This window comes from Myotis brandtii, unplaced genomic scaffold (assembly GCF_000412655.1).
Source record: "Myotis brandtii unplaced genomic scaffold, ASM41265v1 scaffold395, whole genome shotgun sequence".
In the NCBI taxonomy this organism is placed as follows: Eukaryota; Metazoa; Chordata; class Mammalia; order Chiroptera; family Vespertilionidae; genus Myotis; species Myotis brandtii.
In genome coordinates, this window is record NW_005365155.1 from 2,559,041 (window position 1) to 2,576,134 (window position 17,094).

General features: G+C 38.1%; 1 protein-coding gene across 6 annotated transcripts in view; it reads left to right on the top strand.

Moving 5' to 3' along the window:
- ARID1B (AT rich interactive domain 1B (SWI1-like)) overlaps positions 1-17,094 on the top strand; it is a 407,074-nt gene that overhangs the window by 256,136 nt on the left and 133,844 nt on the right. Inside the window, exon 1 of one of the 6 annotated variants that reach the window (XM_014545063.1) lies at positions 5,975-6,111. The exons of the other annotated variants lie outside the window; for them this stretch is intronic. Within the exon in view, the coding sequence (XP_014400549.1) occupies positions 6,088-6,111 (24 nt within the window). The 5' untranslated portion in view covers positions 5,975-6,087. Of the gene's footprint in view, positions 1-5,974; positions 6,112-17,094 lie in introns of those variants that run through there. 6 annotated transcript variants of the gene reach the window in all.

Below are 17,094 nucleotides of genomic sequence, written 5' to 3' on the forward strand. Positions count from 1 at the left end.
GGGGGCTTGCGTCCCTGGTCGCGGGGCGGGGTGGGTGGAGCCTGAAGTCGGGCCCTGCAGGAACTCGGCTGGGCTGGCGAGTGAGGGGCGGGGCTGCTGCCTCCATTGGCTGCTTCCTGGCGAGTTGCCAGGAGCTAGATTGACCTAGGCTGGCTCTGCTCAGACAGGTTTCCATTTGTGTAATAACTGCTTTTTGGAGCCAAGTATATGATCATCAACCTTCCTTGGCGGGAAAACCAATTCACAGCATTTTTTAAAAGGCAGAGAAAAGTCGAAGCTTGTAAAATTTCTTCTTCCCCTGCCTGTGCTCTCCTGTTTTTAATTAAATGCTAAAGAGTCTTTGGGGACTATTGCATTTCTGCTCTTCAGCCTTTCTCTGTCATGCCAACTTGGGGACCATTGGGTGTTCTCCTTGCTCTTCTTCTATAGATCTTTTAAGTAGACTGTTGCAATCTAGACACCTTTGAGATTTTCAAGTAAATAAATTACACAAACTATAGTAGATTAATTAAGACGTGCATTTAATCCAACTAGTAGTAATCAACTATGGGCACTTAGTTTTTAAACTTCTTTTGTTTCATTCTATGGACTATATAATTTCTAGGTCTGTTCATTTGCTCCGTTATTGCTACTGCTTATGTAAATGCTTACTTTTTGGTACAGGAGTTCTCTCACTCAAATCAACTAAATTTTGGAATTCTGGAAATTTAATAGAGGATCCTATATGAGAATGTAGTTTTGATTTAGTTTATCAATATTGATTTAGAGGCAGAATCTAAGAAATTAGTTTTGAAGAATACGAGAAAAGGCCTTAAATGAGTTCTGCATATTAACATTCTTCACTTTAATGTGCATTAATGTTTTCTCTGTAGGTGACTGCATAATATTTTCACCTATGACATGTATACAAATGAGATTTTATAAAAATGATAGATTATAGAAGGGACATTTCTAACCTTGATTGTCATTGCTTGCTTATGATACTTGCCAGTTCCATTTTAAATTAAGTTCATATTTATTTGAGTGTTTTGTTAAAAGGGGTGAGTTGTATACCAGGATATACTATTGAATTTCCCTGCTCTCACATTATGGTAGGTATGAAGCACAGTGTTAGGTAAACCCTCATTGGTGACCTTCAGTGGGCCAAACTTAGCAGCTCTTTTTAGGTTTTGAGCTACAGTCTTGTGTACTAGTGATTAAGTCCATTCAGATCAGTGAGTTTGTGTTGTTGTTTTTTTAACTCCCTGGCTTTGTAAATATTGAATTGATGGAAAGGCTTAATTTTCTGTGTATTTCAGAAATGATACATAGACAGTAATAGGAAAAGAAAACAGAACAAAGTCTTTTGCAAGCTAATGCAATTTGAAAACAGTATAATATGAATTGAATAAATAAGAATTTCACCTCATCTTCACAACATCTTCTGTGGTTACATGGATACCCTCAACCCCAGTGGTGAAAATGTATCTGAAATTATAAGTATATCAAGCTTTACTTGGGAATCACCATTCTGATGTTGTTCAGAAAGTCTGGGATTTAAAATCCTAACCCAGGTTAGTGTTAGCACCAAAGACATGCCTATTTGGATATTCAGTTATGCCCACTTTTTTCAAGAGCAATTTCTGTTTGCTCTAGGCATTTGTCTGGTTTATAGCAAATTCTGAAGTTATATCTTGTGTACCAAATATCCTAGTGAGTACAAAGGGAATCTTGAAGTAATAGATTTAACTGAGATTTCAAGCAAATGTCTGATTTGACTAATTTTGCATTTAGATTGTTGCTAGGGCTAAGATACACCCATGCACACACATATACACGCATATACTCTACACACATGTTAACAGGTGTTAGTGATCTCAGAGGTTATTTTTACTTTCGACTTTTACCCAGTTCCCCATTTTTTAAAATAGTGAGTTTGTATTAAATATAATTGGCACCCCACCTCCCTTGTAAAAATAAAATATGGCATTGAGCTCACATTTCTTATGAGTAGACTCGTCTGCCTTTGCAGTTGTCACTGAACTGGAGAGTTTCTTTCTGGAGGAAAAATGTGTTTCACAGTATTTACTTTAGCAGTGGATCCTTGGGGGAACCCTGGTTCTGTGGCCCTTCTACCACGAACACAGTGACATGCAGTTGAACAGTTTCAGCAATTGAGGTGAGGTACCTTTCGTCCCAGACACCGTTTGAATTCCTGTAAGTAAAATGATTTGAGTCAAGATCTTCCTGTGCTTATGCTTTTGAATATTAGCAGTTGGGATTTCCCATATCTAGACCAGGTTTTCTCATTGACATTTTGGGCCTTGTTGTAAAGAAGCTGCCCTATGCATTGTAGGATTATCCCCTAGGGGCAACCCCCACCCTGACCCCCAGTTGTGATGACCACAAAAGTTGCCTGGATTTAGGGAGGGTATGTACACAAAATTGTTTCTGGTTGGGAACCACTGGTCTAGATAAAAATTTAGTCCACTAGAAATCCTTGGCTAGAGTTGTTTGTAAATTCTTGGTGGAAAAAAAAAGGCATAAATGAATGTTACTGCCAAGTAGCTAGTTTCTTTTTTAAGTTTGGCTATACATTGTTTATTTCAGAAACTTCATTTTTGTTTAAAAAGCTGTAAAGGATTTATATGAACAAAACTGAGTCTATTTAGTATAAAGATGTTGACAGAGTCTACTAAGAGTTGATGTTTCAGGCAAAAATTAAGCTTTTCAAAAATTAAGGCTGTATTTCAAGCTTTTTGCTACTTTCTAAAGTAGAAAGTACTTTTATAATACAAGCTCAGTAACTCAGTTTTCTCATACATCTCCTAGAATTATTGAGACTGACTTACCAAACAGATATAAATGTGTGAGCCTTTAAAAGTATTTTAAGATTTGAACTTTAGCCCGGCAGGCGTGGTTCATTGGTTGAGCATTGACCTATGAACCAGGAGGTCACAGTTTGATTCCTGGTCAGGGCGCATGCCCGGGTTGCGGGGTTGGTTCCCCAGTGTGGGGTGAACAGGTGGCAGCCAATCAGTGATTCTCTCTCATCATTGAAGCTTCTATCTCTCTCTCTCCCTCTCCCTTCCTCTGTGAAATTAATAAAAAAAAAAATATTTTAAAAAAGATTTGAATTTTAAAAGTTGAACTTCAAAGTTTCTGAGCTATAAGTAAAGGTTCTATTATGAAGAGGTAAGTGCCATGCTTCAGATCTGAAGGTTGTATAATACATTCTTGTCTGAACTTGTGCATAATACTTTAACTTTAATGTTGCTGTAGTTTTGATTTGAAGCTTGTGTAATATTTTCATGTCTCAATCTGTACATACTACTTTAACTCTAGTTTTGGCTGTAGTTTGGTTTTAAGTTGACTTGCTGGTTTTCGTTTCATGTTCAAGTTCGACTTTGTATGCAATTGTATTAAATAACAAAGATTTTTTTTATTAGACACATAATTCCTTTTCAGCTTCAGAAAACAACCTACAGTTGTTTTTTTCTGACCAAAATTTTCAGCTCCCATCCCATAGAAAAATGTAGCAATTCACAAATCAGGAAATCTCTAGAAGTCATCAGCTGAAAATTTCAACTCTACGATCTAGAAGACTTTAGCAAAACGAAACAAAAGTTATACTGTGCAATGACAATCGAAGGCATTTTGATGATGAGAAACTATGGAGTAGTATTGTAATTCTAGTTTGTATATTTGGAAAAGCTAACATTTTCTGGGTATTGTGTTATGAAATGCAAGACACCATAATATGTAAGGAATTGTACTCTAATAGAACCTTAGAACATTTCTAAAGGAACATTTCCATCACCCCAGTTTCCCCTTGCCCCTTTGGAGCCAACCCCTCCCTCTGCACCCATCACCTGGCAACCACTGATCTGTTTCCCTTCCCCGTAGCTTTGCCTCTTCCAGTATGTCATAGAAAAGGAATCATACAGTAGGTAGCCTTTGAGCCTAGCTTCTTTGACTTAACATGATACATTTGAGATTCATCCGTGTTGCTGCTTTATATCAGTAGTTAATTCCTGTTTTTGTAGGTGAGTAGTTTTCTGTTGTATCGATGTGGTCTGTAGTTTTGTTTATCCATTTACCACTTGATAGACATTTGTATTGTCTGCAGTTTATGTTTTGACGATTATGAATGACGCCTTTATACACATTCTCAGACAGGTTTTCACGTGAACGTGTTTTCATTCCTCTTGGTAAACACCTGGGAGTGGGCTTTCTGGACCATGTGGTGAGGCTAGTTTTACCTTCGCAGACACTGCCAAACCCTTACCAAAGTGGCTGCATTATTTTGTTGCAATAGATTGCTTTTAAAAATCACTTCTCATATTTGAGTCCCGTGCTTTTAGCCCGATTATTCATATTTTGTTTTGCCATACGATACTCTGGCTGTGATGGAAGCAGAAGATTCCTTCTGGGTAATTTATTCTGTAGGAGAGCGTTGTGATCATGCGTTGCTAGTATTTTAGAAAGTGACTTTACTCTTTCATGTCAAGACGTGCCCCTTCATGTGCAGTTTGCTTAATAAGGCAAATGAGTGTCACTAACAAGGGTGGTGCCTTCCTTGTCCTTCGGGCCAGTCTCAGCCCCAGAGCTGTGCTGTTTCAGGTTTCTGATTGTTGCTTCCAGTCTAGCCTTAGCTTCATGTGTCCTCAGCCACCCAGTTCTTAGGTGAGCAGACGAGTGTAATTATCTTCCTGACTATTTTCTGTACTATAATGCCCATCTCTTGAATGATTAATACTTTTTGACTGTTCAAGACTAGAGATTCTTTAGAGACCAGGCTTTTATGGCCCTTTATTCTAGAGGATTGATATTAAACAATTTTGAACTCAAAATGACAGTCAGATAAACTCAGTAGCAAAGCTTTTTCACACAACGAATACCTACTTTTGAAGGCTTCCTCTTTTTTGGTACAATTTTTTTTAGAAGATGTGCTTATTTTGGAGAGAGGAAGGGGCCGAGTGGAATAGTGGTATGCTGACAGTTAGTTGCCTTGAAAACATCAACTCTTTTTTCTTACTTTGCCTCTTCCAGAACTTCCTGTACTGGCCTCAGTTTCCTTCGCATACTTACGCTCTTGGTTTAAAATTTTCGTTATTGTTGCCCTTGGCAGATAAGGCTAATCTCAGGCAGTTTATGTGGGGAGAGAGCAAGGAGGGTGACGGGTTGGTGTGGAGCCAGTGTAGCAAGGTTCTTTGGACCAATAGCACCTGAGGGAACTCTGAGAAGACGTGAATGCGGTTGTTTCCCCTGCAGTGGTTCTCAACCTTCCTAATGCCGCGACGCGACCCTTTAATACAGTTCCTCATGTTGTGGTGACCCCAACCATAAAATTATTTTCGTTGCTACTTTATAACTGTAATTTTGCTACTGTTATGAATCGTAATGTAAATATCTGATATGCAGGATGTATTTTCAGGAGTCGCGACCCACAGGTTGAGAACCGCTGCTAGAGACTTCCTAGGTCTACAGTTACTAGTTTACATTGGTAGATTCTTCTAAGTAAGTCCTACCTCAAACAAGAATCAGTTTTAAGATAAAAGGTAAAGGTTTGTGGGTTAAGTTTAAGTATAACTATCCTCATATTCTTTCTCTCTTTTATTGAGTTGTCTTTCTGTTCCAGTTTGGTAATCGAGATAATACTAAACAGTTTAATTTAAACTTGTGATAAAAGTCTGATTGTCACCGCTATTTTAGTGTTTTTAAAACCAATCTATTTTGGTAGAAGTTTTGTCATTTGTCATTTTTCTTACATGCAGACCCTGGTGACTGAGTTGGGGGGCCCCGGGCACGTGACAGGGTAGAGGGCAGCAAAAAGAAACCAAGGACACAAAATCAAATGAGCAAATGAGCAAACAGCCATTTTAGGGCAGTGATAGAAGTTGAGTTTGTTGATCTAAAAATGTTTGTTTTCAAAACACCTTTTCATTCTTAGCCAATCCGTTTCAGTCATCTTTCTTGCACCTCCTTCTCTTAGACACAGTGATAGCCTTGACACAGCCTTGGCCGTGTGCTGCACAGCCTGTGTCATAGCTCTTCTGCATAACGGTCTTAGAACAGCTTTCAACTTGCTTTTCTGAGCTGAGCTTAATGGTTGGGGGGACTTGGAGAGCGGTAAGTATGGTCCTCTTTTATTACCTTAGTAGATTTAGCCAGCTATTTGTAAAACACAGAATTTTCTCTTTATGAAATGTAATTTAAAAACAGAGTTTGTATTATTGCTTTATGTTGTTAGAGCACTTGAATTAATCAGGCTGTAGTTCAGTAAATTTGAGAAACTTTTTGTATCAATTTATATATGAATGAGTGGATACTTGGGTAAAGAGAGAAATATTCCTTAAAATAGCATTGAATTATGACAAAATTCACAAAGTATACAACACAATGGAAGATGAGTTAATATTATCTTAATTTTTATAAAGTTTAGATAAACTACCACCTACATGGACAACCATAATTTTTTCATTTTCCTTCATCAACCTCTTGAACTTACAAGCATAGAAAATCTTAAGAAATAGATGTTCACTTAAAATATAAATATAAAGCATTCCCATTGAATAGTGTTCTATACTTTCTGCTTTAATAAAATAGGAATTTCTAAAGGTAATTATGAAAGCATTGGTTTTGTTGAAAGTATGCTGTTTTCAAAAGTTTTGTTTATAAATTTACATTTTGTATATACACTTGTATTAGAAAAAAGCAGATGAAACATTGAATTGATACATATTGGTCCATATTTTTCATGGTTCCATAGCCTATATTTCTTGATGAACACTGCAAGTATAGGAATGAGTAACTTGCATACATGTGATTTCTTTAGGAATAGCATTCTGAATGTCCCCACATATGTAACTGATGGGCTTACACTTGGGCTCCCATTCCGTTTTGTCTCAAGGAGCTCATGTATGGAGTAGGCGTGGTATTGTGCCAATTAAGCCTTCTGAGTGCCAGTATACTTCTGTGGTACTTACACCCGCTGGTCTCCTTCACAGCAAAGTCCTGCAGCATGGGTAGGAGAGTCTTACCATCTGCTGTCATAGTCAGCCAGCCTAAATGCAAGGCTCAAATTTTACTGAAATTCTTTTGAAAAATGTAGTTTGGAAGGATTGTGAAATGTATGTGTTCTTTAAAATATTTATTGTAGTCATTTCTTGGTACAATACAGTTATTAAAAAATCATTATATTTGATTTAGAAATAAGGAGAAAAGATCTATGTGAGCAACATACTTCCTTCATTGCCATCAATTTAAAAACACCTAATACTTTTAAAGGAATTAAAATGTATGCTAGAGAGACAAATGCATCGAATGCACACATATCATTATTAAATATAGTAAAGCTCGGTTTTGTTTTTTTAATAACACATATGTAAGGCAAGTATGTGTATCATCAGCCAGATGGTACCTAAGAGTTTAACTTAATAGTCACATTAGGTAGAGCATGTTTTATATCTTGCTACATCTATACCTGTGACCTAATGAACTATGTGAAAATTGGGTTAATAAACATACATTTGTTGTTTGTGCTACAGTCCTCAACATTGCTTCATACACATTTATTCATTAAACAGTTATTTATTGAGCTCCTACTCTGTGTCATGCACTCTTCTATGTAAGAAACATACAACCATGAACGAGAGTCCCTGCTTTGTGCAGTTTACATTTTCGTGAAGGGGCACAGCAAATTTCAGGCAGTAACATATATAGAGAGTGGGGCCCTGTGAGGAGGCACCTGCCAACTGTGAGCCACGTGAAGGGACCAGTCACAGGGAAATATGGCCACAGAGTGTTCTGGGAGAGGGGACAGCAAGCAAGTGCAAAGGTTCTGAGGGGAGAAAGGGTCCTTTTGGGGAACCAAAGGAAGCCAGTGTAGCTGAACCTGTGCGTGGAGGGAAAGTACTTTCACTGGGGACCTGGGAGGCAGGCAGGAGCCGTACTGTTTAGCCTCTTGTGGACCACAGTAAAGAACTGAGATAGACTTTCATGGTCTTGGGAAGTTTCGAGTAGTGAGTGGAAATGGAGGAAGAACTTGGCTGTGTAAATGTATCATGGCGTTTTGCTGGAACTGTGCCAGTAGATGTATGCTACCTAGAGTTGCTTTATTGAAAGTTATCCAGTGTATTAGCTGTTGCTATGCAATAAGCAGCCCATAACTTAGTGCTCAGAACAACTGCCGTTTATGTAGCTCACAATCCTACAGTTTGACAGTTTGGCCTGGGACTGGGTAGTCTTTCTGGTTTCTGCTGGGCTATTCTCCCTTCAGTCAGCTCAGTGGCTCGGCTTCTTGGAGTTGACTGGCTCTTGGCTAGGGTGATGTGGTAACAGAACCATATTTCTCTTACCCTCCAACAAACTAGCCTGGGGCTTGTTCACCTGGTGGCTGTTTGCCTTTCAAGAGGATGATTAGAAGTAGCATGGCCTCTTGACTCTTAGACTTGGAAGTAGTACAATATGATTTCTAGTGCTACACTCTATTGTTCCAGCAAAGCACATGTCCCTCCCAGATTAAAAGAGTAGAGAAACGGACTCGATCCTTTGATGGCAAGGCCTATAAAAGCACATTGCATTGTGGTGGCTATTTTTGCACTCTGCTCTCAAGGTCTCCTTTCTCTGAGCCATATCATGAGGTCATGACTGCTTGTGAATCTTAAGTGAGGGTATCCTCACTCAGTTAAAGAACATAGGTAGAAAGAGGAGTGTGCCCACAATGTTGACAACCTTTGTTTTAAATTTAACAGCCTCAGATATGAAGACACAGCTAATATCCTAGTGTAGGAGATAATGTGAGCATTACACTTGTAGTGAAAAGGATAATTATAACATATCCATTCTTTGTCTTGAAATCAAATACATGGTATTAAGCTTATGCTTTTTTGATTGCATAGATGAAATTGATCATTGTTATTGACATTTACTGGTTTCCTATATAGGGACAGTTTTTAGTTCATTTTAAAAACATTGAGAGAATGGTGGTTCTGCTCAGTAGCGTTTATCAGTAGAAGGCATCACTGTGTTCTGTTGCCAGCTAATCGAACGCTGAGCAGGTTGAGCCAGCTGTGTCCTTGAGCTGTCATGTGGCCTGAGCATGCTAATAAGGAGAATTTAAGTAAGAGAAGAGTGCTGGCAAGGCTTTACATGTTTTGTTTAAGCATTCCTTTTTTAATGGGTTACAAAATAGTAAGATAATGATATTAATAGTAAGAGATAATATTAATAAAGAAAAAGACAAAACAGTTTTCTAGCTTGCTAAAATTAAACTTTGAAACCCACTGTGAGTTGTATATGTGTGTGTGTATGAGAGAGAGAGAGAGAGAGAGAGAGAGAGAGAGAACACGCATGAGCAAGCACAGGCCCTAGGGGAGGGGTTTGTCCTGCATTTTAAATCGTCATAAATCCTGGGACATGTTTTGAGCAGTTTATTTATGAAGTCTCCTTAATGTAGACAAAAATATGCTTAATGGAATAGGTTCTAGTTGGTATATTGATCTTTTTGACCCAACCAAAGCAGACACAGTGAACTTTGTAAGTAAAATAGTATTTTAATCCTTTGAATTATCTAGGCAAGGGTATTTTTTCCAAGAGCATCTTAATTTTTTGTAATTTGGACCAATACCATGACTATTAATTCAGGTTCTTATTGATTATTATCATTCTCCTCTCCTCACTCCCATTCCCTTTGAATTGAATACCTTTTTCCATTCCTATCTGGAATTGGAAGCAAAATTAATATCACTTCAATGTTTAATTATGGTGAAGAAGTGTTATCTTTGGTCACTGGAAAAAGTAATGGATTATTTTGTATCGCAGTTATTCAGTGGGAAAATTAAAACTTGAGTTACCTCCACCCCTTGTTATTTCAAAATAATTACAGATGGATCAAATATTTAAATGTTAAAAAAATAAAGTCAAATGTATTAAAAGAAAACATGAATGAATGTTTCAAAAATCCCAAAGTGAGGAAGACATTTGCCAGCATGGCACATATTCTGGAAGGCATGGAGGAAACAAATGGATAGATTTGAAGCATTTCCCTGTGTTATAAAGTATTTTCTGAAAACTGAGTTTTTCATGATTATGTAATGGTCTAGCATATGAATATACCATACTTTATTTAACCATTCCCTGTTTTTGTACATTTTTTTCTGATTTGTCTGTTACTGCAAAAACGGTGTAGTACAAATTCTTAAAATAGAAATAGTTGATGACAAATCACAAAGATTGAATTCTCTAGCAAACAGATTGCTGAGTAAATGCTATGAATATGTTTGAAGCTATTGATGGGTACTGGAAACTTATTTTCTGGGAGGACTGGTCTTATTGACATAGCCATCATAAGTGTTGCAGGATCTGGTTGTACACACAGGTATTGTCTATATTTTTAATCTTTACCAACTTGAAATACAACATGTTTACCTACTTTTCTCTGGCTACTATTGATGTTGAACAATTTTTAATGTTACTATTAGCTAATTGTTTTTATTTGAACAAGAATCACATGCACTTGGTGAGAAAAAGTTCTTACATTGTAAGACACAATATAATGAAAATAAGTTTTTCTCCTTTGAGACAATTGCTGGTATGTCTCTTGCATATATTTCCAGAAATAGTCTAAGTATAGCCGAAACTGGTTTGGCTTAGTGGACTGAAGGGTCCCAGGTTCGATTCCGGTCAAGGGCATGTACCTGGGTTGCAGGCACATCCCCAGTGGGAGATGTGCAGGAGGCAGCTGATCGATGTTTCTCTCTCATCGATGTTTCTAACTCTCTATCTCTCTCCCTTCCTCTCTGTAAAAAATCAATAAAATATATTTTTAAAAAAAAATAGTCTAAGTATATCAAGCACATACCCACCCCCACTTTTTTTTTAAACACAGATGTTAGCTGATGATGCACACTATTCTGATTCTTTTCATTTAATGCAATATCATGGACATCTTTCCTTATCTGCACACGTAGATTTACCTCCTTCTAACAGCAGCAGAGTGTTCTATTGCTTGGCTGTGTGATTATTTATTAAACACTTCCTTTTGATTGATGGTTGCTTTCATTTATTTACTGTTATAAACAAAGCTCTGGTAAACAGTTTTGTAAGTCCTTTGTTTTTGCAAAAATCAAATATCAGTGGAATTGGGTTAACACTTAATCACATGCACATGCATTTTGATGGGTTTTGCCAAATTGCACTTCATTCTATACGTTCACACCCTCAGTGCCAGGCTATGTTTTCAGTGATTTCCCACACCTTTTTCAACATTGTAATTATCAAACTTGTTCATCTTTAGTAATCTGTTGTGAGAAAAATAGGATAATGTAGGGAGTTGTGAGTTGCCTTCCTTTAAATATGGATAAGATTCTTTATATATGATTACAAATCATCATTGTCACTTTATTTCTTTTTGTAACAATGTAACCCTGATTTTCGAAAAAATTTTGATTAAAATGGGACATAGTTTTAGCATTTTTTTCTTTTAAAGAAATGCTGCTGGACATTAGTATTCTCCTCTTTAGAGATGAAGATCCAAAGGACTCTGAAAACAATTTAAGAAAAACAAAAGTACAACCAGTTTTACTTCCAAATTCATGAATCCACATTTTCCCGATTTTCTTAATGGAATGATTGGAAATTAAAGTGGTTTTCTAAATTGGTTGAGGTTGGGCTTATTAGAGTAATTGCTAGAGAGAGGAACCAAGTGAAGGTTTTTGTGCTTGAGTGGATTGAAAGACCTGTAAATGGCTCAGCTGCCGCTGAGCTGTGCGGGTGGAGCTTGCGCCGTGATTTTAGATTCTCTGCGAATGAAACCCTTTTCAGGAGCTCGTGTTCTAAAGTGTTGGTTGCGGCACCCTCATTTGAAAGAAGCACAGTGTGATGGAAGGGCCTCATCTCGGCCTGCGGGAGCCTCTGCTTGTTAGCCCGCACACTTTGTACCTTGGAACCCTTGATATGCTCTCTCGGGGGGTGTCAGGCGTGCGTCCCATCATCAGGGTTGTCTTTGCATTTGTTACAGCATCTGTGAGGAGCAGAGCCTTGTTATTATATCCTAATTTCACAATTGATAAAACCTGTGACCTTTTTCTTAATGATTTTATAATACTATCGATTTTAAATCTCCCCAAACTGAAGTTTAAAAAGAAAAATGAAGCCATTAATAATTTCCTCTGGTCATTTCTAAATTTGAGTTTATTTTTTAAATGAATGATTAAATACTCTTCACCCAGGTGTTAAGTCTTAGTGCAACTCGTCACTTTTCCCTGCTCCCAGCACTAAGCACAATGCATTGCATGCAGTAAATAGCCAGACAGTGTTATTCCTGACTCAGGTACGCCCAGACTCCCAGCATCTGCCCTCGCAGTGCAGGGAGAATCTCCATGGAGAATGTGCTCATTTTTTCCAGTTGGACATTCTTGTTTTCATTTAAATTCTTGTTTTAACTTAAAATTGTGACTATAGCCACTTTAAATTTGATGATGATGGTTGACTAATAACTAAAATCCCAATCAGATAAACAAAAATATACTTCTAGTTTATATATAAAGAATCATAGGTGTTTGGGGTTTGTTACATTTAAAATACTTACCTTCATTTTTTAAAAGATTCAAATTTATGACAAAAGGAACAAAAAAGCTTAACAGATTTCTGTTGCTGGTGAAGTTTAATGACTACCTGAAAATTCTGCGTGAAGGCTGAAATACTCCCTTCCTCCCACTAGAGGGGGATTCCTTCCAGATCAGGTGAAAATGTGTCCCATCCAACACGAGAACCTTTGTAGGACATTGGTCTTTCTTTTTAAATTGAGGGTAATCTCATGTTTTTAAAATCAGCTGTTTTTTTCTGTAGGTATTAAAATTAAAATCTTACAGAAACAGACACTATAAAAAATCACTAAAGTGCATATGTATTTGAACTATAGTACTTTTGAACAAAACATAATTTTTAAAAGCTGCTCTAATTAAATTGGCTAATATGTAGGAATTTCAGAACAGCTGTTTGAGGCAGACTCTGTTGGAGGAGGAGGCTGACCTTTGAGGCTCACCTCCAGCCCAGGACCTGTCTTGTGTCTGGCCACTGCCATAGCCACATGGGGACCTCGGAAACTCCACTGCAAAGCTGGGTTTGCTATCAGCTCAATCTGCCAAATTATTAAAGCCGTATATTTAAATAGGGGGTTTTTTGCTATTGAATTCTTGGGCTCCTTTGCCTTTTTATAATATGTTAAGCAAATGCAGAACTCACTCTGGGGATGATTTTGCAGATTTAAACTGCTATTATATTTTTAAATAATTGTATGTATATTAAAATGTCACATCAGGGTTGAATGTACCCGACACCGATATATGCAGGTATGATCTATGTGCACAGGGCTGGGCAAAAGTAGGTTCACAGTTGCTTGTATGGAAAAAGACATGCAGGTTATGATTGTAATCATACAAGAATAAACACTGTTTCACGTACTCACAACTGTAAGCCAACTTTTGCCCACCCATGTATAACTCACGAGTAAATATCATAGTGTTTACAGTAGTGAAGAGTTGTTGTTTTGCTTTCCCTTTAACTAAAGTCTTCAGTGTTGACTAGAGGTTTTAATGTAAACATACTTGAGGTTAATAACCTAATGTTGTGAAAGGCAGGACTTAGGAAATTCAGACATATGTTGATTGCAAGTAACTTTTTTCCTCTTAAACTGGAAATCTGTAAGATGATCTTGTTTCTAAATTAACAATTAGCTCTGGAAATCGAAGTGTAAACAGAAATGCTGTCCATGAATCTTACAATGATTCTGTGCTGCAGTTGATCCAACGTTCAGCCTTTAGCCTAAAATCCCATTGGGTATCAGCAGCATATGGTTTCATCAGAGCGAGGCTGCTCATCTTCCTAATACCGGTCATGAGTGTCCCTCGCCTCCCGGGCCAGGCCAGGCTCCGGCAGGTGCCAGGTGGCGGGTTAGCCTCAGTTTCAGCAAAGCGGTTGGAGAATACAGTTTGTTTCTTTATTTCTTTTTTGACCCCTTTGCTTTCATCCTGGCTGACAGTCTTACTGAAATGATCTTCCTTTCTGCATTTCCTCCCCCCAAGGGAAGAATCCAATTTTATTATAGCAAGATAGCATAGGATAGGCTGTGTGTCTTCTACTGAATGTGTGAGGCTCTCCTACAAATGCCTAATTTAAAAAGTAACAGTGAAGCCAGCTAGCCCGCTGTTTTTGTCCCACCCCCACTGTCTTCCCCAGACACTTAAAAATCCCTATTCTGTCGCCTTCTTCCCTTGTTCTTTTCCATCTTAGAGGTACTTTGTGGTAGTCAGTTAAAAGCTTTATACATCAGACTGAATAATTGGTTAAAAAAAACAGTAATTATCAATATACGTCTTGTTCCATGCAGCTTTTAAAATCCATGGTAATGAGCTCTGTCTTCTAATGCATAAGGCAGGCAGTTTTGAAGTTTTGCCATCATTTCACAATGTGTTGCTTAGCCTCTGTCTGCCTTTTCTGGGTATTGCTTTCAAGAACTCCTGCTCTGCAACATTCCAGTGATTGAGGACAACCTACTCTGGCGAGAGCAGGACAAGAAATTACTAGCACCTTCACAAGCACCTGAAATTGCTTTATGAAGCATAACTTTCCCCTCACTGTCCGTAAAAGATCAAAAAATATGTGCGACATCTTGTGATTTCGGGGAGAAGGATGATTCTCCTAACTCCCTAGGTCTTTTTGAGGAACTTACACCACCACTTTCAACACGGTGGCAAATCCATTCATTTGAAGGAAACTGGCCCGGTCATGGACCTGGAACCTGGGCAGTGACCTGGATTTATCTCCAACTCCTGGAGAGACGACAGGTCTCTCTGCTTGGCACTGGGCGTGAATTGAATGCCAGGTTCTCAGGACGCTTAGCCCCAGGCCGTGCCTGTGCTCTGGGTCCCGTAGGCTCAAGGAGGTTTTGAAGGTGCCTACATGATCGCTTTCCCTATGATTTCAGGTTGAAGTCTTGGCTCGGAGGATACCGCCTTTGGACTGAAGGTGTGTAGTCTGATGGAATTTGTGGTGTAGGTTTCATCACTTCTCCTAGGTGGATTGGGAGGCTCAATAGAGAGGACTTGGTTGTGTGTGTGTGTGTGTGTGTGTGTGTGTGTGTGTGTGTGTTTCTAATCAGATATGGAGGTGCTAAAATCTTTTGAAGTTTAAGATTTCCTTTCTGTTGTGATGAAGATTATAGTATGGTAATACTCTATTTACCTTCTTTCTTTGTTGTGGAGAATATGAGAAATAGTACAGGAAACCTTGATTTTAATGTGGTAGTATTTACTTTTTACTTTCAAGTACCCATGGAACAGGATTTACTGAAACTACACACTCCCTCCCCCACCCCCACCCCCAGTTTGGAGGTATTGAAATTACAGCTGCCAAATGTTATCAGGGTGCTGTTTTTGCTTCATAACTCTAGCTTCATTCATCCATTTATTCATTATCCCTGCTTCAAATGTTTATTGAATCCCTGTGTTCCGATCACAACTAAATTAAATCCCAGCTCCTACCCTTAAGTTGCTAACAATCAGTTGGTAGGTATAGACCTATAAACATAAATTATCCTCCAGTCTGTTATCTCCACGCTAGAAATATACAAAGGATTGTGGCAATGTGGGGGAGTTGAATGGGAAGGTATTCTAGGAGGTTGATCCCTGGGTAGACCTTGAGGGCTTGTGCAAGAGGGAAGGACAGGAAAAATGAGCTATTTTTAGGTTGAAGGACAACATGAAAAAATCAGAGGGAACTAAAAGTAGTTAAATTGTGCCTGTGTGGCAAAGATCTGAAGGCAGAGAGGTGAAAGATTTGAATTTTATCCTATCGAAAATGCAAAACCATTAAAAGATTTTAAGGCAAGAAGTGGTTAGGTTTGCAACTTAGATGATTGTGGCCATTTGGTGGAGGATGGATTGCCAGAGAGCAGTGAAGGGCAGCTGAGTAGATCAGGGGAAAGTCAGTGTGGGCCTGGGCTCTCAGTGGACCAGGAAGGAAGTCAGCCCGCAGGACCTGCTGATCCCAGGGAGGTGCCGGTGTGAAAGGCAGAAGCGTGAGGGTGAGACTAGGAACAGGTGGTGTGGCACACTGAGCTGGAGCGCACAGGGAGCGGGCGCAGATCTTCTAGAATTAATCTTCCAGACCTGTAGATTTTACCAGATTTACTTGCTTTTCGTACCTATCTGCTACTAATAAACTGTGTGAGTAGGTTTGTAAGAGGCACTCATTAGGGGAGTCTGACTTCATTTTCATATAAGGGATAGAAGAACCTAGGTCAGTGATGGCGAACCTATGACACGCGTGTCAGAGGTGACACGTGAACTCATTTTTTTGGTTGATTTTTCTTTGTTAAATGGCATTTAAACATATAAAATAAATATCAAAAATATACATCTTTGTTTTACTATGGTTGCAAATATCAAAAAATTTCTATATGTGACACGGCACCAGAGTTAAGTTAGGGTTTTTCAAAATGCTGACACACCGAGCTCAAAAGGTTCGCCATCAATGACCTAGGTAGATGCCAGCAGTTACTTGGGAAGTCAGAAGTTTAGGAGAATAGTTGGTAGATTTAAACATATACCTGTTCTATACATCTATATAATGGAATACTACACTGCTGTAAAAAAGAAGGAACTCTTACCATTTGCAACGGCTTGGGTGGACCTGGAGAGCATCATGCTAAGCGAAATAAGCCAGTCGGAGAAAGATAAATATCACATGATCTCACTCATTTGTGAAATATAATGAACAACATAAACTGATGGACAAAAATAGAGCCAGAGGGGAAAAATAATAATTTAGAATATAATAGAAGTAATCCTGTTATTTGCAGATTTCTAATATTTCCTACAACTTTTGTGATATCATACTATGTTAGTACAGTTTTGGTAATATTATTATACTTAAAATCCTTTTTTTCTTGAAATATTAATGTTTATTGCATGTAATATTATTATATTTAAGATCATTAAAAAATTAAAAAAATAAAAATATACCTGTTTTATACAGTGTATTTCCTGGGGTAAACTCTTAGAGCTTACTTGTTTGGAAGTAATATAATTTGGTTACCAAAATAATTTTTAA